This window comes from Ammospiza caudacuta, chromosome 3 (genome assembly GCF_027887145.1).
Source record: "Ammospiza caudacuta isolate bAmmCau1 chromosome 3, bAmmCau1.pri, whole genome shotgun sequence".
Classification (NCBI taxonomy): Eukaryota; Metazoa; Chordata; class Aves; order Passeriformes; family Passerellidae; genus Ammospiza; species Ammospiza caudacuta.
Window position 1 is genome coordinate 26,668,641 of NC_080595.1, and position 24,746 is coordinate 26,693,386.

The following is a 24,746-nucleotide window of genomic DNA, read 5'->3' on the forward strand; positions in this document are numbered from 1 at the left end:
ACTGGAGAAAAGACTGTGAAAATAATTTAATGTGAAGATGAACAGTACAAGGAAAAAAACCCAGCATAATATTTTGTTTCCTTTCAGAATAATTTTCTTCCTATACAACTAAAATACAAGACTCAATTTATGAAAATTAAGGCAGAGTGAAGAAGGAATGAGAGACAGAAATTAAGTGTATCCTAGAAATTTGACATTTGACCGATAATGATGGAAATGGATTTACTACCCATATGGTAATTATGTTTTCAAATGATATCATAATTATTCAAATGCAACTGATCTTGCCATGTATAACTCTTAAGAACGGCATGTACAGTAGAAAGAACAGATTTTAGACTGTTCACAAGCTGAAAGTTGATTATGCTGAACCACTGCATACTGAGGAATAATGTGTTCTGAGTCAATGAGAATGAGTTGACTGGAAACAAGGTGAGACACTAATTAAAGTCTGTGCAGCACCTGGAAATTAGAAAGTGATTTAAGTCCAAAGTGTCATTATTATCAATGTATGAACACATATCTCTTTGGGGGTGAAAGAATATATAGGAAGAACACTTATTCCCTAAACCTTCAGCTTATCTATGAATTCTCCACTGATGTGTCTCCTGCTAAAGATTTTTTATAACAAATTTCTAGACTTTTCTAAAGAGATATCATTTTCTTCTGAATATTTGGGAAAGTTACTTTCAAGGCAGATAAATTACCATGTTGCAATCAGTCTTAAAATGCATAGGAAAATACCTATGAAATACACAATCTGATCTAATAAGATTCAGTAGAGCTTCACATATACTGATGCATGAAATAAATACATGGAAAGCCTTATTGCATCAGATACCAAATTAAACAAGATTTGTCATAACTGTCATGGTTAAAATGCAGATTCTGTTCTGTCACACAAGAAAGTTACACTGAATGTCATCTTAACATAGTTTCTTCTCTGCAAGTCCTGTGTGATTCAGGATACTATATCTATCCAAAACAATTCTCAAAAGACCTCTGTTTGTTCCAAAGTCAATTTCAGGCACTGGTAAGTATTCTGTATTTCATTTGAAACAGTCTGTGCTTGTTCAGACATTATTGCTTGTTCTACAGTCTTATCCTAGACCCATCACTGCAGTATCTGAATGGACTCTGGTTGTGTCTTGTGAACAGACAAACCAATCCACAAAAAATCAAAACTGAACCCACCATACTCTGTGGCTTACTCACTCATCAGAGGGGGAAAAATGTGTGTGCAATACAGCACAGCAGTATGGCACAAAGGGGAACTGCATACATTTTCCAAAAATTCATGACACAAAGGTGATACCATGGCCCTTAGTTTGAGTAGGTGATCACTACCAAGGTGTGACTTTATGATCAAATGAATTAAATTCCTGGAAAGATCAATCTTCAACCTGCATGTAGAAAGATTCATTATCTTTGAGGGTTATGGTTGCTCACCCTGATTGGCCTCCCACATCTTCACAATGAAATCTTTTGGATCTCTCACTCCCACAGGGCCCAAAATTTGAACCTAATTAGTAGTGAGTAGGGTAGAAGTATACAGAATGTTAGTGGCCCATGGTAGTGAAAAGAGTTCAGTACTCAATACCAACTGGACCATTCCATGTACATGATCACACTGTGGCAGTCTATCCAGGAACAAAGGTTCTCTCAGCAACAAAAGCTAAAAGTGGACAGAGCATTCTGTGAGTGTAAGAGAAAGGTTTCAAGGACACACTACATTTTGCTGCTGAAGACAGCTAAGCTAGAGACTATCAAGACTGTCTGCATGCTATAAAAAGCAATCAGTGAAAAAATACAAAGCACAAAACAAAATCAAACAATGTTGCACCAGAATCTAGTTCTAAATCCTGTCTTGTCCTCCCCTGACACTTGAGTCGTATAAGCTAGTACTTGACTGCACTACAGGAGAAAATTGCTTATCACATTTCCCATTATACTTTTGTAACTATGTATGAAAACAGGGATGCCATCTATAGATATGAAACATTGCATAATGACAGCCTACAAACATAATATGTCACCAGAGGAAAGAAACAAAGATGACAAAGAGGTTGTAAACAACCTAAATCAATCCACTGCAAGGATAATAAGAACCACCCTCAAAGTCACCCTTCCAGGGGTAAAGCCAATTGTTCATCAATTTTAACTGCATCTAAACACTTACCCTGGGAGGCAGGCAAACATGTACATCACCTTCTGCTGCCAAAATGAGCAGAGCTCGCTGCCATGATCCCACCCAAACAAGCCACAGCACTGAGTAACAGTGAACAACCTGCATGAACCATAGGAGTTTACATTTTCAGTATTTCCATGTGTGTTTGATGTGTAACCATAGTTCAACACAGATATTTTTAGAGAAACCTGAATTGCTCATCAGAGTACAGGAACACATCCCATAGGATACCATGGAAACACAGGGAGGTAACAAGTGCTTTCAGGTCAGCCACAATGCCAAGCATGCTGTCCATCAGTGCCATGTCTGTTCCAGCCACCCACAGGAAGTTAATGAGGTGGACTTTTGGGATGTGAGAAAGCAGACTGACATGGAGCAGACACTGTAATTAGTTGGAATTAATGTTAATCCTTGCTACTGCTGTATTTTATCATCACCATCAAGAACTAGACCTATACAGTGGCTAGAAAAGGAGACCATAGCACCAAGCAGGTGAGCTGAATAGGCAAATCCAAAAGTTAGGACTGTCAGGCATTATAAGAGTTAGGAAAAAACATGACTTAGAATGAGAAGAAGAGAAAGGCAGAGCTAACTAATTGCTTTTCACAAGTTTCAGTAATTTTCCTGAGAAGTTTTCATTTTTTACACAAAGACAGTCAAAACCTGTGAAAAATCTAAGGCAAGAGAGGCATAAGATGGTAATGTTGGCTGCCTGAAAGTGTCTATCACACATTAGGGAAAAAAAGCAACACTTTTTTTCCCCCCCAATCAAAACTTAGTGCATTTAATTTAGTACAATTCTATTCATTAGATGTACACTGCAAATCACATTAGAGAAGTTTGGTATCATACCACAAAAAGGTACCAAAGGAGTACTGGAGGACTGGAGACAGTTTAATACAAAGAGCTCTAGAGGAACTGAAAGATTGCAAATTTCAACCTTAGTTATGTATAGAGTCCATAGTAAAAGCAATGGGTGTGAACATTTCATTAAACTAACTCAGGCTAATGCAGTAACTGCTTAAAAGCTCCCTTCTTTAGAATACATTGGGAGGTTTTAAATGACCAATGTTACAGTAACTAATAGATGGAGATCCTCAAAATAATGAAACAACACATGACCCATTTGCAGAAAAAATCCTAAATTAACTTATGAATCCTATACAATTCTTTTGAATTGTATCCCACAGTAGCTGGGGATGCAGGGACAGGGAGATTTGTTTCTTTGTCCAGAAGATGGTCACACAGAGCAGTGCACTGGCCTCACCATAGAGGAATTCTGTCTCAAAACAAGGATTTAGTGAGCAGACACACAGGACAGCCTAAAGAGCCATCATGATATGTCGGATGAATTGAGCCCCAGCAGTTCAGATGAACAGCATTTTTTTTTACAGCCAGACTACTGAAAAGTGGACACCAGAGCCGAGTGTTCCTGAAAAAAAACCCATCCCATTGCACCTATTTTAGAGGACAACTTATAGCCAAAAACCTGGCTTAAGTTCAGATGCATAGCCATAGCCTTCAATGTGTTGTGTTAGGAAAAAAAGAACATCTATAGGAAACATATTACAAAGTACTTTTACCTTCACTCACAGACACCTTTTACTGCAATGTTGAGTAGGGCCATCAGCTTAGGTAAGATGTAAAAAATAGATGGTCCTACTTCAACAGCAAATGGTGTAAAAATGAAAAAAAAATTATGAACATCAGCTGAGGAACAATACTCTTATTTAAATCATCAATAGAAACCTATTTCAAAGCAGCTCTTGAATTAACCCAAAAGGAGAATTTCTGAAGACCTTTTCCAAGCAAAGGTATTCCTTTCCCAGATCAAAAAGGTAGGATTGGAAGATCCATTCCTTTTTTCCTTTATTTAAATAATTGAGTCTGTCAGCTAAAGTGGTTGTGGCAGTCTCCTGCCAGGGCTGAAAGACAGGGTGATAAGCTTCACATAGCTAATTACAGCAGCAACCATCCTAAATCCTCTCAGAATCTGTTTCATAGAAATATCACTTTTCTGTGGAATAATTACCTCTTACATGCCCAATCCTATTCCTGACATGCTTATTTTAATGCTCTGACATTTTAATGCCATCTGCCTCCAAGAAGCCCAGCCTGACACGCTGTCAGAACTCAATCCACGCACCATCTTCCTACTCCCCATCATTTCACTCTTTCCCTGAATGCAGAGGAATTGCTTCTCCAATGCCCAGTGTTATGATTTACCGTTTGGCAGCATGAGTTAGGACATGCTTCTCTAAGCAAACCACAGCATTTTCAGCCTATTTGTACATGTTGTGACTATGCTTTCTGTAAAGTGAAGCAGAATCAAAGCCCATTGCTCTTGGAAGCACCAAATTTCTCTAGATCATGTTCTCTGAGTCATTTGTGTATGCAACAGAAATAATGCACTATCCTGTTTTCTCCTCCTCCTAACCCAATGGCAATGGAGGAAAAAATCTCCTCTAGTCTCCTTATTTACCTCCGAAGTACCATCAGTCAGACATGCTCTAAGAGTTGATGCTCTTATCTTCCCTTTCTAATACCTTGCCTATAGAAACAGCAAATCGGAAGAAGCACATACACCACAGAGACAAAGAATTGTCTCAGACAGCTTGTATAGTAGGAACAGATTTTATTTCCCTGCTGCCCTCTGTTTGTTCTGCCTCATTGTTCCCCCATTTTGCATTCCCTGGTTCCTTTAATAGGTCTAGTGATTGACAGTGTGTATTGTCCATTTCTATCAGGTCTGCAAGATCACTGCTGTGTCAGTGCTTCCCTCCCTGCAGGCTGTCACCAACAACTTTTGTGAGCTGACATTTCTCACAAAGTTGGCACAAATGTACCCTGCACAACTGGTTGCCAGGTGCTCATATATAAATATTTAATTGATACATTTTTGTTTAGCAACAACAACTCAAAAAAGCACAGATGGAATGATATCAAACCCAGAATAAATTATTAAGACAGATAATTACTAGTTTATTACATATAAAATAATAAATCATCTCTTTAGAGATCACTTTCATTTCTTTCTATTAAAAAAAAACATGGATTAAGCATCTTTCCACAAACATCACACTGATTTCCAAAAATTCCAACCAGCAAAAAAAAAGGAGGCCATGTTTAACATCCAATGCTCTTCTAATTGGAGTCATTTGGGAGCTTTCATCACTAACATAATGTTGTAAAGCTTAGGACTAAATTGATTACACAGAAAGAGAACCTCATATCTCCTTAATGTTGATCATAAATTAAAATATAGGAAAAAGAAAGAGACATGCTCAACAAAGAATACTGACTTAAAATGCTTCTGTAATTTGTTTCAGGATTACTACCACACATTCTTGTATAATTTGCAGTATATTTTGTACAGTATATTTATTTCTCAGCAATAAATGGGGAATGGGCTTTTGGGGAAAGCTCTCAAGCATGCTCTGGGGACTCAGCATGTTTGGGTGGCTCTCTGAAACACCTCTGTTCTGATGCAGGCAGTGTGGGGAACAAACAGGAGGAGCCAGAAGTCTCTGTGCAGTTGCATGACTGGAGTGCTGTGAGGGATGGACATACAGGCTCTTGAGGAAGGACAGCATGGGAAGGCCTGGACAGGGACCTGTTCCCTGTGAAAGAGCAGCTGGAGCTCATGGAGCTGTGCCTGGGCATGGGTGTCTCTGTTACAGACCTCCCTCCCATAGCAGCACTCAGGCAATGCAGCATCAGAGTGCATTAATGACAACTTCCTGTTGCTGTAAGGCAGAAAAATTATAAAGAAAAGCCTTATAAAATCAGGCCTGCTCTGTTAAAGTCAATGGCTGGCCTTGTCAGGCTAGCCCTTTGCAAGTTCCCATGTGAAAGCAATCCTGATGTGAGCAGTTTGTTAGCATAACAATCTATTCCTGGGTGAAAAACAACTAGTATCTGTATAAAAAACTTGTACCTGTATAAACTGTTTTTACACTATTAGATGGAAAAATTAAAACTCTCACAAACAACTTTTCCTCCATGTACATACCAGGGGTTTGAGTTTCTAATCAATACAGGGTAACAACTTGTTACTAACCAATAAAGTAATTAGCAAGAAAGCTACTAACCAATTGGAGTCACACACAAGGTCTGTAAAGCTGTATAAAAATAAGTTTTGTGAATAAAAAATGGGCTTTTTACACCATGAAGAAAAAGGAGTCTCATGTGATTTATTCCAGTAACTTCCCAACATGGTGAACCAACAAGGAAAGATGTTCTGCTGGACCTTGTACTTCCAAACAACAAAGAATGGTCAGAGATGGGAAGTCAGAGGCAGCCTGGGCTGCAGTGGCCATGTGATGATGATCTTCAGGATCTTGAGGCGAGGAACCAAGGCAGTAAGCAGAACCACAGCCCTGGATTTCAGGAGAGCAGACACCATCCTTTTCAGAGAGTTGTTTATAAGAACCTCATGGATATGGGCCTGGAGAGAGGAGGGGTCCAGGAAAGCTGGTTGATATTCAGAGATTACCTCCTCCAAGCTCAGGAAAGGTCCATCCTGACAAATAAGAAATTAAGCAAAAGCAGCATGTGAGAGCAAGGAGCTCCTTACTGAACTCAGACATCAAAAGGAGACTTAAAAGAGGTGCAAGTACTAATTTTGTTGTTAGTCTTTGGAAGACTTATGAGCCTAAGCAATGGGGTATTTTGATTGCTGGTTTCTTTTAAAATAATCATTCTAACAAATCTAGGGCCTACTGCATGCACCTCTGGGCAGACTTTTGCATCAGCAGCATTAGGAGCTAAAATCACATTGCTTTTCATAGAGAAGCAAAACCTTTATTTCTATAAAACTTACAGAAACAGAACAAAGTCTGTTGATCTCAACATCAACGCAAACATGATCTTGGAAGAGAAATTTTCAGGGCCTGAAGCTATATGTTATGAGGACAAAAAAAAAAAAAAAAAAGGCACAAAATTCTGGCCCAACATAATGGCATTAATAACTTTGTTATTAGGAGAAAATAACTAAAATTGTTATGAGCAGAAAAACAAGTCACTTTAATCCAATAAAGTGATTTCAGGGGGTGTTCAGGTGGGAATTATGAAGTTTTCTTCACAGAAAGGGTTGTCAAGCATTGGAATGGGCTGCCCAGGGCAGTGAAGTCACCATGCCCAGAAGCCTTTAAGAAATAACTGGACATGGCACTTAGTGCTCTGGTATAGTTGACAACAGGGTGAGTGGTCAAGGGTCAGACTCAATTATCTTGGGGGTCAGTTTTTGCCTGAATGATTCTGTGATTCATAAGAAAGTGAACTAAAATTTACTCACACATATGCACAGTTATTCATGTAACTATGCTTTAAAAATAGTTATTTTGTCACTATCAACTGGAATCAAAATGTCAAGAGATCAATTCTGTGAACTGATGATTAGATATTCAATAACTACAAAGTCATAACAGTGTTTCCTACTCTGCCCTCAAGAGTCTCCACAGGACAGAGGAGAGGAGTCAGGATACTGTGACCACGCTGCACAGGCTCTGGAAGATCTGTACTACTTCAATGAAATTATAATGACCCATCAGGATGGAGCTGCATCCAAGACACTGAGCATAACCAGCACAAAGATATGTCAGCTTTCTGTGATTAAATAATTTGTCAGTTTGATCCCCAGAATGATCTGTGCTCCTACAGCTTTAGCAAAACTGTAACTCCTACACATTCACTTCCACAGCTGAAAAATCCTAATGAAAGCTGTCATTATTTTTGTAATTTATTTCTGAACTCTTCAGAGACACCATCAGCTGAAGTGAGACACTCCTGCCTGCATATTGCTTTCTGAGCCTTTTGTTAAGGTGGAAGAAATTTGAGAATCATTTGAGAATCATTTACCACTGCTCCTAGTTTGAGGTGGATCATGGTTTTGTCTTTCCCCACTTCAATACAAGAGGAGGAAAAAGAACTATGCTGAAAACAGCAATGTTAGGCACAAAAATAATTTTGAGTGGGACAAAGGGCATGTATGGTATTAGACACTCACTTTCTGACATTCCCTTCTGAGCTCTATGCCTCTGACCTTCATACCCTTCTCTAAGCACTGTCCAAAAAGCAACAAAGGTTAATATTCTGTAATACAGGTAACTTCCCTCCTAGCACCAAAACATCTTTTAACTTGGTGACATAAATAAGATCACATCTTTGAGCAATCACTGTGTAACTGTGTTACATCTGCAGTTTTGTTGGAATACACCATAAAACTTTCACACAGATTGTGATCAGAAACTCAGAGAATCATAGAACCATTAGGTTGGAAAAGACTGGCAAGATCATCAAGTCCAAGTTTTGGCCAAACACCACCTTATCAACTAAGCCACACTGTGAAGTGCCATGTCCACATGTTTTATCAAAACTTCCAGGGATGCTAAATCAGCCTCTTCCCTGGGGAGCCTGTTCCAATGCTTAACCACGCTTTCAGTGAGGAACATTTGTCCAAATATCCAATTTGAGCCTCCCCAGTACAACCTGAGGCCATTTTCCCTTCTCCTGTCGCTTGCTGCCTGGAAGAGACCAACACTCACCTTTCCACAACCTTTCAGATAGTTGTGGAAGGCAATAAAGTCCTGAGCGTTCTTTTTTCCAGACTGAACAACCCCTGTGCTCTCAGCTGCTCTTCAAAGAACCTGTGTTTCAGACCCTTCAATCAGAGACTATTCAATCACAACTTTTCACTTAGTTATAGCTGTGTTAACTTGTCACTAATAATTTTTGAAAATCAAAAACCAAAAGAAAGAGCTTGTATATCACATCCACAGGAAAGTACAAATAACAGAAGATTGGTCTGCAGGAGCAATTTCTTCCTGCTGTACAAAACACTTTATCCCTATCAAGTTTGATCTTTCATATAGAAGTGAAATACTGATTGTTTCTATAAAATTTCTTGACTTGAAGTCAGGGCTTAAATACTGCCTGTTATAACAAGTCCTGTAGGCAGTGGAAAGCCTGCATAAGATAATGCCATGTACTATCACAAAATAAAAAGGCAAAAACATTAATAAAAAATTGCAAAATTATTTCATTATAACAATGGCATCACGCGAAGCTCTGATCAGACAGTTCCAAACATCAACAAACCTTCAGTTCTGGAATCTGGACCAAGAGAAGGCAGGGAAAATCTTCCAGAGGCGGTTATCCACCTTTGATGAACCAGGATTGTGCCCATAAAAGCAAAGACAAAGTGACAGAAAACGTGGCAACAGCTATTCTTAAAACCAGACTGAATCCAGGACAAGCAGTACTGTAATAAACAATAGACACTGAAGGACCAGTAGAAGTTACTCTGGAGTTGACTTCTCTAGTAAGTCAAGTGGCAATAAAAGCATTCAGATAATAGCTGTTGTGTTGTATCTAATCACTGAAACAAAGTTAATCCAAGAAAGTAATTTGCTTTTAAATTAGTGAAACAGTTTGTTCATTTAATAAAAACTAAAGAGCACTAACCCTTCCTGCTGAGTTTAAGCTTAATTACTGTGATGCTAACATACAGAGAATCATCTTGAAATGAGAGTACATAATTAAAATACAAATGTGAAGTATTACCACCAAATTTTATCATACTTACATGTTTCTTAAAATTGTCTCAGATTATATAAAATATAATTTTCTAGCTGCAATTGTTATTTTCGAAGGAACTAATTAGAAAGGCAAATTAACCTTAACATTGGCCTTCTTTTTTCTGGTACTTCTAATGTTGAAGCCTAATGGCTTCTAAGTATAAAACACTATTCCCTTTCACATTACTTTTTGTCAGTTCTGTAGATTCAGAGGTGGTTGTTCTGCAAAGGCTGCCTGTACTTTGACAATAGGCTGTATCATCCAAAAAGTATGAAACACTTCATCCACAATTTAAGCACTACCAAGTGTTTAAATCAAAAGTTGGAAGATCCCATTTTTCAGAAATGCAGGAGTGTATTTTGTCCAGCCACAGCTTGCTACTAGTGCTACAGACAGCAATTTGGAGGCACGTACTTTATTCTTGCAATGAGAATGAATGCAAAATCCCTCTTTATGCTGATCATACAAATATTGGCCTATTGGTTGTCACCAGATAACCAATAACTTAAAATACAATTTTTATGAGTTATTTTGTTAGTCCAGTTCAAATCACAGTGAGGGGAAGAAATCATAACTGTTGTCAAAATATGTTTCCACAGAGAGAGGGAGATAAAGGAGGTTTCCATGGTTACTTTGTTAACCATGCCCATTTTGCTGCTTACATAGTTTATAAACAAGACACTATAAACAAGAAGAAATGAAATATTTGTTAAGATCTACATAACAGAAAGCTCCCACCATATGTCATGTCTGTTTCAACAGCTGACTGTCCAGTGGAGCCCTAAGACACAGTGACCTTTACTCACTGCTGGTGCTACCAGGTACATTATATAGGACAAACCCCAACTGAATGTTCACAGAGGAAGCCCTTGACCCAAGTTCATTCACTAACATTTCATCAGTAATTTATTTTCAGTAGAAGATGATGCCTTGCCTTGAAACCAATGACAAAACTGCAGGTTTCTTGCATGTAAGTAAAAGCTCTTGCTTGGTTATCAGCTAAAACTTACTGATCATCAAAGGCTGCTCTCCAGTTCTATCCATTTCAAAACTACTTCTAATTTACTCCTAATAAAGAAGTAGTTCTTATCTCGAGTCATCACCATAAATGAAAGGTTAATTCTGTATAACAGCACTTTGAAGCAAAAATGTCATCTAAATCAGGTCATTTTTATTTCCTATAAACTTTTATTTTAACTAGGCTTCTTATTGCCTGGAGGAAGAATGGCATGAACTTTGTGGTACCACTAGTACTGGGAAGATTCCAGACATGCCACCAAAAGCTCAGAAGTTCTATAGGGAGAACCCAGCATGGAAAATTCTGGAGGTATTTTGGAGTCCTTGATGTTTGGCTACCAACCTCATTCAGTCAAGAGGCAGCACTTGGCCTTAGGTATGCACAGCTATCACACAGCAGCACAGCTCACTTTGGGAGTGACAGCAGTCCTGCAGTACTGATCCCAACAAAAGGTGCTAATTAGAATCATTGAATTGTATAGTTTGTAAAAGATTCTTAGGATAATCAAGTCCAACCACTGGCCCAACACTGCTGAATCCACCATCAAACCTTGTCCCTAAGCACCATGACTACATGACTTTTAAATACCTCCAGGGATGATGACTCAAGCATTACAGTACAGTCTACTTACATAAAATTCAGAGACGGACATATTTTTTCCAAAGCAGCAATATTTTTTCCTGCTGTGTTGTAGCTAAAGAGTGTTCTGGAAACTTGTGTAGCTTAAACACTATCAGCCTGTCTACCATCCTACAGGCAATTCTATATTTCACTGTTGCTTTGTGTTTGCAAAAATTTTTGTCCATGACACGCTTACTCTGTTAGACAATCTGTGAATTTTGCGGAGATCAGCTAAAAACTCTTCTCCGTGACAGGATCAACTCTACTTAGGTTACTCTTGAACAATATTTGCCCCTGAGTTGTTGCCACACTCTGAGGGTATTCAAACAAGAACATTTACCCGAGCAACACATGGCCTGTTTTGAATCTCCATTTCCATCCATCTAGGAAATATATTTTACATATGTACATGTATTTCTAATACATATGTAAATATGCACACATATACACACACATGTACATATATATGAGTGACTCAAAGAAAAACACTACTGTTCTTTACATTAATGTCAGTTCCCCATCACTGGTCAGAAAAATTGAAGACTGTATTTAAAACGACTGTGCTTCACTAGTACATGTCCAATATTTAATATTTTCAGAGCAATAGTCTAATCCAGATTTGCTAAGCAATTCATTGTACCAAAATGCTAGATACATTTTAAATAATCTCTAAATCTACCACAACTGTCTCTGAAAGCACTAGCACAGAGAATACTGTTATCCCTATAGCTACAGGAGATAATGTTCATTACATAGCATTAGTATTCACAAAAAATTGTAGAACAATAGTTATTACTTATACAACCTGATTCTCTTTACATCAGTCAATTCGGAATTCTTCTTTATTTAATGGGTTTTTTCAAGTTTGGGATTACATCACGGAACTCAGGCGAGCAAACTGCATTTTGCTGTTCACACAGAACAGAGCAGCAGAGGATGGTTGGAAAGTGGAATCAACTTTTCAAGTATCCAGCTACGTTGCTTGCAAGAAAGTGATAAATCTTCTCCAGGACAAAGAAAGCAAGAACCACATGACAGCTGACAGTAAGAATTATCCTTTGGTTGCTATGACTTAGCTTGTTTTTCAGCACTGCATGGAAGTACTGCAATTACATTTTGGGACTGGAATAGGAAGCCTACAGTATGTTATTTTACTCACTTATTTCAGACAGTAAGATAAATAGAAGCCTGAAGCTTTTGACCCTTCACTGCTTCAAAAGCATGAAATCTATGCAATTATTTATTTGTCACCTCTAAGATGGAAGTCTGCATGAAATTTTGACTCACATAGCCTAATTTCTTTAGGAGCTAGGAAAGGAGAATTTCCCCTCAAACAACACACCATAACACATGTTTTTAATGATGTTAACTTGTGTATTTTATACATGCTCTCTTGATTTTACCTGAGCTGCTTAAAAGAGCACTTTTTACTATAGTTTCCTATATACATATATAACCCACCTAAATGTATGCAATTAAGAGCACATACAGACTGAAATCACTTTATTTCCTTTTTTGGGCTCTGAATTCATATCTGCAATAGGACAAGTCTAAATCCAATAGTTCCTTCCTGTCCTGTTTTATCATCTGTTCTTGATGTTACATAAAGTGCTTACACTAAACATCACTGAGCTCTTATATAGCATTCTTAATCCATAGATCTCAAAGTACTTTACAAAGGATGACCATTATCCTGCTTCATCTATGAAAAGAAAAAACACGGACATCTTCCGGGTGAAATTCGGATCTCACTAAATTCCCACAGTGAAGTGGAATTGCACCTCCATGACAGTAACACTGGTCAGCCAGAACAGCATTCATCTCTGCAGATGTATTCCAGAGCCTTCCATAACACTGGTGACCTGTAAGTTGCACTCAGCAATTCCATACACCATTTAGGCATCAATCCAGAGAGAATATGGTTTTCAATATGGTATCCTATCCAGCTTGACAATCACTAAAACACCTCCCACCGCACACAGGCAGCACTTCTAACACTGTACTTCACCCCTCTCTGCTTACAGCTCTAAACATACCAACATTACCATCAGTGGTGGAAATAACTGAGTCAAGTGCTGGGCTTGGCCTTTATTACTGAAATCAATACTGCTTCGGACAGATACACTAGCACCAAGGTCTCAGGTGTGCCAAAGTATTTTCACCTCCACACAAACTCTAAAACTACCTGATCTAGGTGATCTACCTGAACTAGGTATGAGTTATCAAACCTCCTGCTTCATCCTTTCTTCCTTTTCATTTGTTTCCCATGTTTGCACTTTGCACCTTGCTCTAAGTTAGATGTTCAAACTCATAAGACTGCTTTAACTCTATAAACTCTCCTGTACCATTCAGAGAACCTGGGACCAAGTAGTGGAGATTAGGACTGAAAGCAGACTGTGTACTAAGAACCACATGATTTACCAGGGTATCAATCAGCTTGAAATGCTGCAGGGCCATAAAAGAACGATGCTCTCTCTCTATTTCAATAATGCACCTGATGATGCTCTACCCAGATATCATGACATGAGAAACCTGTGTAGCTTTGGATTACATGTAGAGGGTTATTGCTTTGACATGCTGTATCACAACCACCTCAAATCTACTTCTAGACCCAGGCAAGGTGAAGCAAGCTGACCCTGTGCACACAGATGAGCCAAAGACCCATGATCTTCATGAAAGGATTCAGAACACTTCCGTCTCCATAACACTCCACACAATAAAGTAGCCAAGGAAGAGAAAGGCATGCAAGCTTCCCTGCCCACAGGGATAAAGGGAATCATTCTGTATTGTCTGGTGCTAAGCTACATAGGTTATTCTGAGCAATTCTTCCTAAAAGCTTGTATTTTATACCAACTACCTCCTGTCTGATCTGGTGCTTTCAGGAAAAAAAAGGCACAAAAGCAGAGGAGATTGTATAATAGACCGCATCTCCTATGATGCACATCCCCTAAAGCGGGAGCATCTTCCAAAAAACAGGCGGGTAGCCTGATGGACTCGCATGCCATTCCCCAAGGGGGTCTAGAGAAAGCCAAGTCCGACCGCCCCCGGGCAGCAGCGGAGCGAGCGCAGCAGGACTCGCGGTCAGCCCGGGGCTGTCGCCGGCAGCAGCTCCCGGTGCCACGGCCCGCAGCAGCTCCCGGGGCCGCCGCCGCTCCCTCAGGGCCCGGCCGGCGGGCGGGGCAGGAGCGCCCCCCGGCGGCGGCACAGCGCAGCCCGGGCCCCGCCGCCGCTCCCGCCCGGCCCCGCCGCCGCTCCCGCCCGGCCCCGCCGCCGCTCCCGAGCCTTGCCCCGGGGCCGGAGCAGCCGCCGGGCAGAAAGCGCAAAGCCACGGGCACCGAGGGATTTATCTTCTCCCGCACGCGGCCGGGAGCACAGGCGGGAGGCTCGGCACACTGTCTGTTTCTCGGCGGGGGGATGGACAGCAAGCTCAGAGCAGCAGCAGGGCCGGCGGCAAAGATTCACTCTAAGGTTTGTGCTGGCTGCGATGGCATTTACTGAGCTGCATACAACTAATTTACCAGAAGCTGGAGTACAAAAGAGTACTCTTTTCATCCTATCTTTTTCTGGCTCTGGTGTACATCTTAACAATTCCACTTTGAAGAGCATGTGGGTTTCTGCAACACAACATACAACAACAACTTTGAGACTGAAGTTTATACCAGCCCCATCCTCCTATACGGAAGCTGTAATCATGTCTCTCAGCATGGTAAAGTACAAATATCTACCACAAGAAGAAAAAAAGACAACATTAAAAGGGTAAAAGACAAAAGAATTAACCAAAAAGCAAAGAAAATGAAGCAGATTTCTGTAAACTTATACTCTATGTGATAGGAAAATTTACACATGCTTTGCTTCAACTAAAAGTGCTTGGTGGAAGTTGATGCAATATATAAAAATATAAGATGCAAAGTCCCTCAGACTGAAATCACATGTAAACTCCAGCCAAATTCTGGCACTTCGAGTCAGGGACAAAAGGTTCCTGTGACATAACTTCCTGGACTACACAAGAATAAATTCAGAATCCTTAAAATCACAGGTGGTTCAAGACTGCTGAGCACCCACTTTCTTCCAATACACTGAAATGCAATATTTGATGCAGCTCTGCTAAAATACTCTGTAAAATTATTTGAAAGTAGCATGAGCTGAATCTTTAAATACTTCATGTTTCACAGTGTATTTCTTACTCATAGATAGTAATTCAAACACCCTGCAACAAAAATAACAAACTGTTTTAATTCACAGTTGCAACACATAAACATGATGAGATCTGTACATTGTTAATCCCAACTTCCCCACTCCAACAGTTTAAGTTAAATGTCACATTTACATAACATTTACATAAAGATTCAGTTTTGTTTATACAAACCCCAGCTTTATTTTTGCAACATGCTCTACACTAATTCATTATATAACAACAGATTGTTTGCTGTTTTAAAAAAAATAAGTTTCATTCTGAGAAGGTGTTTGAGAGACTGCAATTCCTCTGAAGCAATTTAGCACTTAGTCTTTATCACTGTTTCATCAAGTTTTTAAGGTTGGCTTGTTTTAAAACAAACAAGGTATTTTGGACACTACAAGACACCTCAACTGATTTCACACATCATGGTCACTTGTACAGTTCACAATTGTGCTCAATGCACACACAGGAGAACAGTCACAGAGCCTCCCAATGCAATCCACAGGAGTTTCATTATAGACTTTTAGCAGTAGTCATGTTGGTCTAAAAATTGGAACATTTTAGAAGATTCCAAGCACTATCCAGCTTGCTGGTTTTTACAGAGGTTTTTTTTTTTCCTTTTTATTAACACCACTTCGCTCTCATCACTGCTTTCAACAGGAACACATTTAGACCAGTGCTGACCCATTCAAAAATTACAAACAACAGCAAACATTGCAAAACTTCCAGTGCATCTGAAAGCAGAGCTCACAGAAGTCTGCCATACAGCTGCATGTAATAACTACATTATTTTATAAGAAGAGCTATATTTTTAAACTTCTCCATGCAGACATCTCTATGCATGGATTAGCTGCTATTCTCTTCTGTTTTAAAACTTTAAAATTATTTTTGCAGAAACCCTAAAGCCCCATATTGAAAGTAAGAAAGAATTATCTAAGCTAATACCACTTCTTCACAGCAATGAACTAAATGCTTTAACCTTAAAATTATATTTAATTTAGACACAAAGCCAATTCAATCACATCTATTGATTATCACAACTGTGTTTATTACAAACAAGACTACATATTTAGGTTTAATTTATGTAAACAATCACAAAATCTCAAGTAGGTCCCTACAAAAGCTGTTCAGCACATCACACCACATCTACATCACAATATTCCCACAGATGGGAAGAATCACCTTTTGGAAACAGCTCATTTCCGTGTTAGTCTGCTCCAGAACTTTGTATCACAGCTGGACACTCCTGACTGAAAATACTGCTTCTGCAATCTCCACTGACTTTATCTGCACTGTTCCAGAGGAGTACAAAGATCCCAGGAATTCAAGACTAGAATACTTACTAGAGTCTCACAGCCTGCAAGTCTCCTTGCTTTGCAAATAGGCTAGGAATTGGAGGCACAAATAACCCAAAAAGAGAATTCAAGTACAGAAGTTACACACATTCTACACCCAGTGGTCCTACCTGCACACGACAAACAAATTACCAGCATCACTGGATCCAGGATCCCTATTGGTATCCCCAGGAAGCCTATTGGTAGATTTAAGTGGAATGATGCAGGGCATCACATGCAGCCTTAGCAGTTTTTGCTGTCTACATTACTTTGATGATTAAAGATAGATATAAATTGTTTTCCTTCATCCAGACACATTTCTGTTCATTCAATACTATTGTATAAGCACTGGTCCAAGTGAGAAAAATGAGATAGATATATAAATTGTCATAGACATACCACAGGTTATATTAAAGAACAGAGTATTTTTTTATTCTCCCATTGACAGGTAGGTCTCCCATTGACACAGGTACACATAAAAGTCAAACAGATCTGCTCCAACCAGTCATCCAGGACTTTCAGGGAAAGCAGTACAAAGCTTTGGCTTATTTGGAATAGACCAGCCAAATCCATAAATGCAGAAATTGTTCTATAGGGCACCACCTTTTCCTCTGAAGGAAGGTGAGTGCAGTACTGTAGCCATATTTTATGGCAAAAGGCTGACTAAAATGCCAGCCTGAAAAGAGAAGTTCCAAGGGTAAAAACTACTAAGGAACTACGAGGTGATGGCACAGGATGACAAAGTTGGTGTATTTGTATCCACACCACCTATGAGAAACGAGTGGCCTAGTGGTGTGAAGGACCCCCAGGAGAACACACAAATTTGTGTTCTAGGGAAAACATTATGGTTTGCTTCAAAAAACAGCTTGGGCACACACTGTTGTGAGAGTTGGGACTGCTCATCTTAGAGAAGGCTCTAGAGAGACCCTACTGCAACCCTTCAAGATTTAAAGGGGGCTTACAAGAAAGATAGGGACAGATGTTGAATAGAGCCTGCTGCAACTGGGCAAGGCATAATGGCTTCAAGTTAAAAGAGGGTAGATTGAAACAGATTGAAGGAAGAAAACTTTTATTATAATGGGGCTGATGAAACACTGGAACAAGTTGCTCAGAGAGACAGTAGATGCCTCATGCCTGGAAATATCTGAGGTCAAGTTGGACAGGGCCCTGAGCAACCTGACCTAGCTGAAGCTGTACCTGCTCATTCCAGGGTAGGATGGCCTAGGCAATCCTTAATGGCCCCTTAGAACAAAAACTATTGGATGATTCTATGACTGCTGTGCATGCTTTAAGGCTCACTAGGTATCCAGGACACAGAGTGAACCAAAAAGTCAAATCTCTTGACAAAACAAAGAAAAAAGAATGCATCCTTGGGATAGCTAGCACTTTCAAAGGCAGAGGTGTCTATCCACATATCTTTATCAATGCTGCTGGAGAAAAGTGGAATCTCATTAAAACTGCACTGTCTAGTCCAGCTACAATGTATTAGCACATCAATGGTATTTTATGGGCAGCTACAATCAAAAGAGCAGCAGAGATGAATAGCATTAGCAGTGGTATTTGGTTCCCAAGAGAGGGCCATGTGCTACACTGATCCTCACACAGAATCTGTGTCCTGCTCTTGGAGCCAAGAATCACCACTGAGCTTACCTAGCAATGGAGTTGCTGCAGCATATGTTGAACTTCCAAGACCTGTGTGCATTAAAGAGAAAGGGGAAGCTCAGAAGTTTGGGGGTTGTTACTATGGAAAATTTTGTGTGTGTTGGGGTATTTTGGTCAGTTGTTTTTACGGGATTTTTTCAATACAGTGATTAAAAGGTCTGCTTGGGTTTCTTTTTAAGCAGGAGCATAGATTTCTTTGGCTTGGGACAGCTTGAAGACGTGGGATCCCATGGGATTCCACAGCAAACTAATACAGGAGTTGAGCCAGATGATGAACAGATTTTTCCATTTCTTCTTTCATAATCATACCTTAGTTAGAACCATAATCCCCTCTTTCACCATGGGATCATTCTACCCTTACACAGAGGTGTCCTTTTCCTAACTAAAAATCAGTAGAGGTCACCACACAGTAGATTTTGATCCTAGAGGTAAACAGTGCCATGCTTTACCTGAGAAAACTAAAAAAGTGGGTGATTTCCAAGTCGTGTATTCAGAGTACCTTTGCACCCAGGACTAAGCTAACCTAAATTACCTGCAACTCTGAACAAGCTGAAGTAATTGCAAACCATGGGGTGAGCTAACAGATGGATGCCTTTGGAGACACTGGGGGTACGTGGTCCTGCAGCTCTCTTCAAAGCCAGACCTCTACTGAAATGAGTATGATTCACACTTTTTCAAAGGCACAGCAGAGCTGAAAGCATAGAGATTTTTCAAAAGAATCATGCCTGCAGGAACTGTCATTCTTCCCCACTGTCTTCATCAGTGCTGTCCTGAAGGAAGTCCTGTTTGGCATCAGGACTGTAAATATTCCCACAAGTTAACAATTTCATTTCATCCAATGCCCTGTTCTCAGCACTGGATGAAATGCCTAGATAAAATAGCTTCAGTGAGCAAAGAGCAACAGGCAGCCTCTCTTTCTCCTCTAAACTGCTATGCTAAAGGCTATTTCTATATATTTTTTAACTCTGAAAATACACCTATTGCTCCATTCTGAGAATGCTCTGATTTAGGAGAAAAAGAATTGTTTTTCCTGAAGTCACATTGGAAAAATATGTATATATTACATTTATATGGCAGTAATATATACTACTTATGTGTAGTATACTTTGTATAGTACTCATGTGATTTAAATACATGATTATTACTTTTGGTAATCCTAAAGTAGTAACAAATAGGTTCTTTCACATCATTGTGTGAAAACATTGGGAAAATAACCTTCCAAGCATAGTAGTATATTTTCCATTAGTACTGCCAAACCTCAGTTTTTATCAAAAAAGTACTGATCCTTCCCTGGTGAGTTTCCAGGATCCCTGCTTCAAATATAATGGTATAGCTAACAAATGTTCAAAACCCAGATCCCCACATACTCAATTGCACTTTACTTTCACAAATACAAGTTCCATGATACCACTTGATTTCAGCTTGCAAGTAGTAATTAAAAATCTAGTCCCAGAATCCAGCTCAGTCCAAGTCACAACACATTACAGTATATGTACCTATCCATAGTGCATTTGAAAACATGGTATTTTTAAACTTTTCCAGGCTATCTTAGAAGAGCATCAAAAGTACAGTTCAAGACATAGACAGGTGGAAAATTATTTTCTACTAATGTTTTACTAAGAACAGAGAAAAAAACTTGTGTAGTTGTAATTCTTTGTAATACTTTGTGTCCTGCTTCACTTGGAGAAGCCATTGTGTATACTAGGCTAACAGTACATACAGTCCTAGTTCCTTCAATCAGCATTTAATTAGGCAGATTGTCCTTTTAGCAGAGACTATTTTTAATTTTGTTGTCCCCACACTTTGTATTTGCAAGTGTCATACTGGGTTCCCTGTTCCATGGCAGGGTCGAGCCATTATACTTAAAACAATATAATTCCTTTTTCATTTCAAACCCCACCTCATAGACTTTCAATGCTTCCTGCAACTCAGGCTTGTTTGGGTTGAGGTTTTTTCTTTCCTACTGTTTAATTTCACATGGAAATGATAACTGTGAAGAGAACAGTCTAATATGTATGACAGATACTTTATGTACACAGGAGATGAACTGCAAGTTCTCAGGAGCAGAGACTGTCTAGGCAAAAAAAGGCAGTAACTTTCAAATATTCACAAGGCAGACCAACAGAACAGAGTAATATCAAATCTGTTTCCCACTCCAAAGTCACTCGCTAAAAGGGATTTTTATTTTTTTTTAGTTGAGGAAACACCAAGCAAAACTCATTCTGGTACAAAAGAAAATTACTTCCTCCTTAGTAGCACAGTTACAGAGAAAGCAGATGTTGTAGTTAACAGAATAATTAACAGAGGTAGGTTACTGGCTGAAAATGTCTAAGTTAAGGTTAGAAGAGGAACTGCACAGCACACAGCTGGCTTTGAAAAAAAATCATACATGAGTCAAAGATGACATTCAACTCATGCCAATCCCATAACTATTTGCAGTTCAGGATCACACAACATACAACTTAAATACTGCATCTCCTTGGGAGATAAAGCAATGCTGTATGAGAGAATAATGTAACACTCCTTGTACAAAGCAAATGAAAATATTCTATGGCAGAAGCATTACCAGGGTCTCAAACTTAGCACATCAATGCTTACCACGATTCTACTCCTGGTTAAGTAGCCATATGCATTCCCAGAAGACTTTCTTGGACACTCTATTTCTTTTATAAAGCAGCATCTTTAAAGCCATGTCTCAATTTGAAGATTACAATTTCTTATGCAATTATTTACAAACAAAATCTGATTGTCAAAATATAGATGTAACTAATTTTGTAGAACTGATACCTGAATTTATATTTTCAGTTGTCTGAGAACTTGAAAACAGAAGTACATTCAGTAATATTGACACAATGCCTTTAAGAAGGGAGTTGTCTGTTGAACATTGTAATGTTACACAAAAAGAAATACACAAAGTCTACAGCTCAAAGGTTATGAGAAGTGGGTTGGCCTGTGCAACCTTAAAACAAACCAAATTTTCCTTGTAACCTAGGCTTGTATGATCTCATACCTGGTGCCAAAAACCACTGCATTAAAGCCACAAGAACTCATGTGTGAAGGCTTAAGACAGCCTTTATCCAGGAAATATGACCATGTAGCCTAAAATAAAAGTCCAGCTGCAAAGCCAACTTAAGGAAAGGCTAACACCACCTGATCCTTATGGTGGGACCCAACCAGTGTACTCTGGATTCATTCTTCCAAGGTGGAGTTCTTCACTGATAGACATTGCAGTGGATGAAATAACTGATAGAATTAATTCTCTAAGTGCCCAAAGACCACAGAAAAATTCATCCTTCACAGTACCAACTACACTTCTTTGTAAAGATGAGTAGATGGTAATAGGTATTGTATTAAAAATGAAGGCAAACATATTCTTGGTGAACATCTGTGACTTTGCCCACACAAAAAACTCTAAACAGCAAAACCAGTTTCTCAGTGTAGAATTCAAATGCATTAACCTCCTTTTTCTTGCTGAAGTGCCCTTCTTTAATTGCTTCATCTCTCTAAATATCATCAACCAAAGCACTCAAACAATGACTCCATTTTCCTTATTCATCTTCAGAACAGTCCATTGCACACATTGAATAAATTGGTTTTCTTATGAGAATACATTACTCCCCTCCACATTACAAATTTTCTGTAGAATTCAAGCACTTCTTACAAGATATGAAGGTACTAGAGTTATCAATGGAAAATAGATTTTTTTAAAGCTTGTCTTCAGTGCAAGAAAAATTAAGATTTTCACATTTCACATTTTACTGAAGTTTTCTGAGTGTTTTCCTGAAGAAGTTCATTATAGAGTGGCACTGAGTAGATTGCAAAGACAAATAGTTACAGTTTTTCAAACTAAAAAATCAACAGAGGACAAGAAAAGAACATACCACAGAAAGTATAAAGTAATACTGAATTCACATAGTGATTTCTGCTTATAACAACAGAAATTATTTTTAATGTTTTTGCTGGCATAGGGTCTGTTTCCTTCTCAGCAGCTAATAAAGGGCTGTGTTTTGCACTTTTGCTGAAAATACAGGGATGCTTTTGTTACTGCAGAGCAGCACTTGCACACAGTCAAGGCCTGTTTTGCTGCTCACATAACAGAGAAATAGACTGGGGGGTGCATAAGGGGATAAGAGGGAGGGGACACAGTCAGGACAGGTGACCCCAAAGGATATCCCACACCCTATGGTGTCACACTTGGCACACCAAGCGGGAAAGAAGGAAGCAGTGGGGGAATGTTCAGAGTTGTGACATTTGTTGTCCCAAGTCACCATTACACATGATGGAGTGAATGAATTCCTTGTTTTGCTTTGCTTGCGTGTGGCTCAGCTCTTAATTTCCCTACTAAACTGTTCTGTCATCCCACAACTCTTCTCAGTTTTACCCTTCCAATTGTCCCTCATGCCACTGCGGGGAGTGAATGTTTAACCTCAGCTGAGATTCAACCCCAGCTATTTGGGAGTGCAATTCAAAGCAAGTATTAGCTTACCTGACCAGAAAGCGATGCAGCCCAACGTCAAAACTTCTGTAAAAAAAAAATACACTAAATTTTAATTATTAAAAAACACTACTCTGTTGAGTTTTGTACAAACACTATGTTTCAAAACAATAATACCAAATATAAAGTTACTAGAACTGATGAAGCAAAGAGCAAAGGTGTAACACACAACTTCCTTTCTGTAATGATGTGTGGAATTTAAGATGATCATCATATGAAAAGATTTAGGTGCATGTTAAAAAGCTCACAAATCTCTTGTTGGAGTATTTATTCAATGAAGTGTTAACATTCAGAGTATTATAACACACATAAAGCACAAAATATGTATATACTTTTACTGGAAATAATGTAAGCATCCTAGTCACCAGTATATTTTCTATTATATGCAAGTAAATCCTATGTGCAAAACTGCTGTGGAGTCTCTTTCCCCTTTTCTGCTCTGTATTGCAGTAAAATGTAAGGGACTGACATGAATTCTCCCCACAATAAAGAAACATCAAAAACCCCTTATGTCTCCTTCAAATACAGAATTTCCAAGAACCAGACTTGGCAAGTGTGTTCCACTCACATCAGTAAGGAAGTTAACTTTGAGGACTTCTGACAGTAAGTACAAGTTAGATCACATTAAATTACAAGAACCACATCTGAAATTTTCAGCCCAAACAACATACATTGACAGTAGCTGTCAAAATTTCTTCCCCTTTTCTGGTTCCTCCTTCCTCAGGAGAACCAAGCTCATGAACAATGCACTGGCAAATCCTTGACACTACATAAAGGCATCTGCTGATTTGAGACATTTACCTAACATCTGAAGTATATGCCAGTTTTATGGGACTATCCATATAATCCCAGATTAGCTGTGTGCATCATGGCACAAATGGAAAATGCAAGTGTCTTATTCCCAGTGCTGGACTTGCTCTAGAATGGGCTTATATTTCACATACACAGAAAACATTTTGGCACATACTAAGCTCTTGAGCATTCTGTTCTAAAAAACCTAACTGGTCATTTTGAGTACAACACAGTTTATTGTCCTTGCTGTGTGCTGCTTTCCAACTGAACGAGCAAGAGAAATCATCAGATTGTTAATGGCAAACTGATAACAGCAGACAGATAATGAGCTGCAGAAATTCTAGGAGTTAACAGGGAAGGAAACTCCACTTGTTCAGCAGAGTAGATAGGAGAGCAATGAATTTCTCACTGAAAAGCTGCCTTGCAACAGAAAAACATCCTGCCAGAAACATGTACCCGGTCATCATTAAATCTGTATTTTTCATAACCCTTTCCTGAAATCATTCCACCTTTTATATTATTGTTATATTACTGTGCAATTAAACTGCATGAAGTGCATACAGTTATCTTTCTGCATTCTTCCTGCCTGGATACATACAGTTTTGGCTCCCTCTCTTCACTAAAACATTCTGTGTGGTACAGACAGTTTTCTGTACTGGAGCTGGACACAGTCTGTATTTTTAGCTCCGAAAACCTTTTCTTCCTAGGACCAAGCACTCGGAACATTTGTGCTGGGAAGGGGAGAAGAAACTTGCACAGTTTCAGGAGAGAGCTGTATGCTAAACAGCCACCTTGCACATCTTCAGCCAGGCTGATCTTTTCAAGCTCTCCCAGCTGCTCTCCACGGCAATCACCAAACCTGCTACAGTCTCTGACAGGAC

At 39.1% G+C, this 24,746-nt stretch overlaps 1 protein-coding gene across 1 annotated transcript in view; it reads right to left on the reverse strand.

The window, feature by feature from the left end:
* The window catches only part of HHAT (hedgehog acyltransferase), a 147,232-nt gene that overhangs the window by 91,032 nt on the left and 31,454 nt on the right, over positions 1-24,746 (reverse strand). The window contains exon 8 of the mRNA XM_058802321.1: positions 23,065-23,100. Coding sequence (XP_058658304.1) covers positions 23,065-23,100 — 36 coding nt within the window. The remainder of the gene's footprint in view (positions 1-23,064; positions 23,101-24,746) is intronic.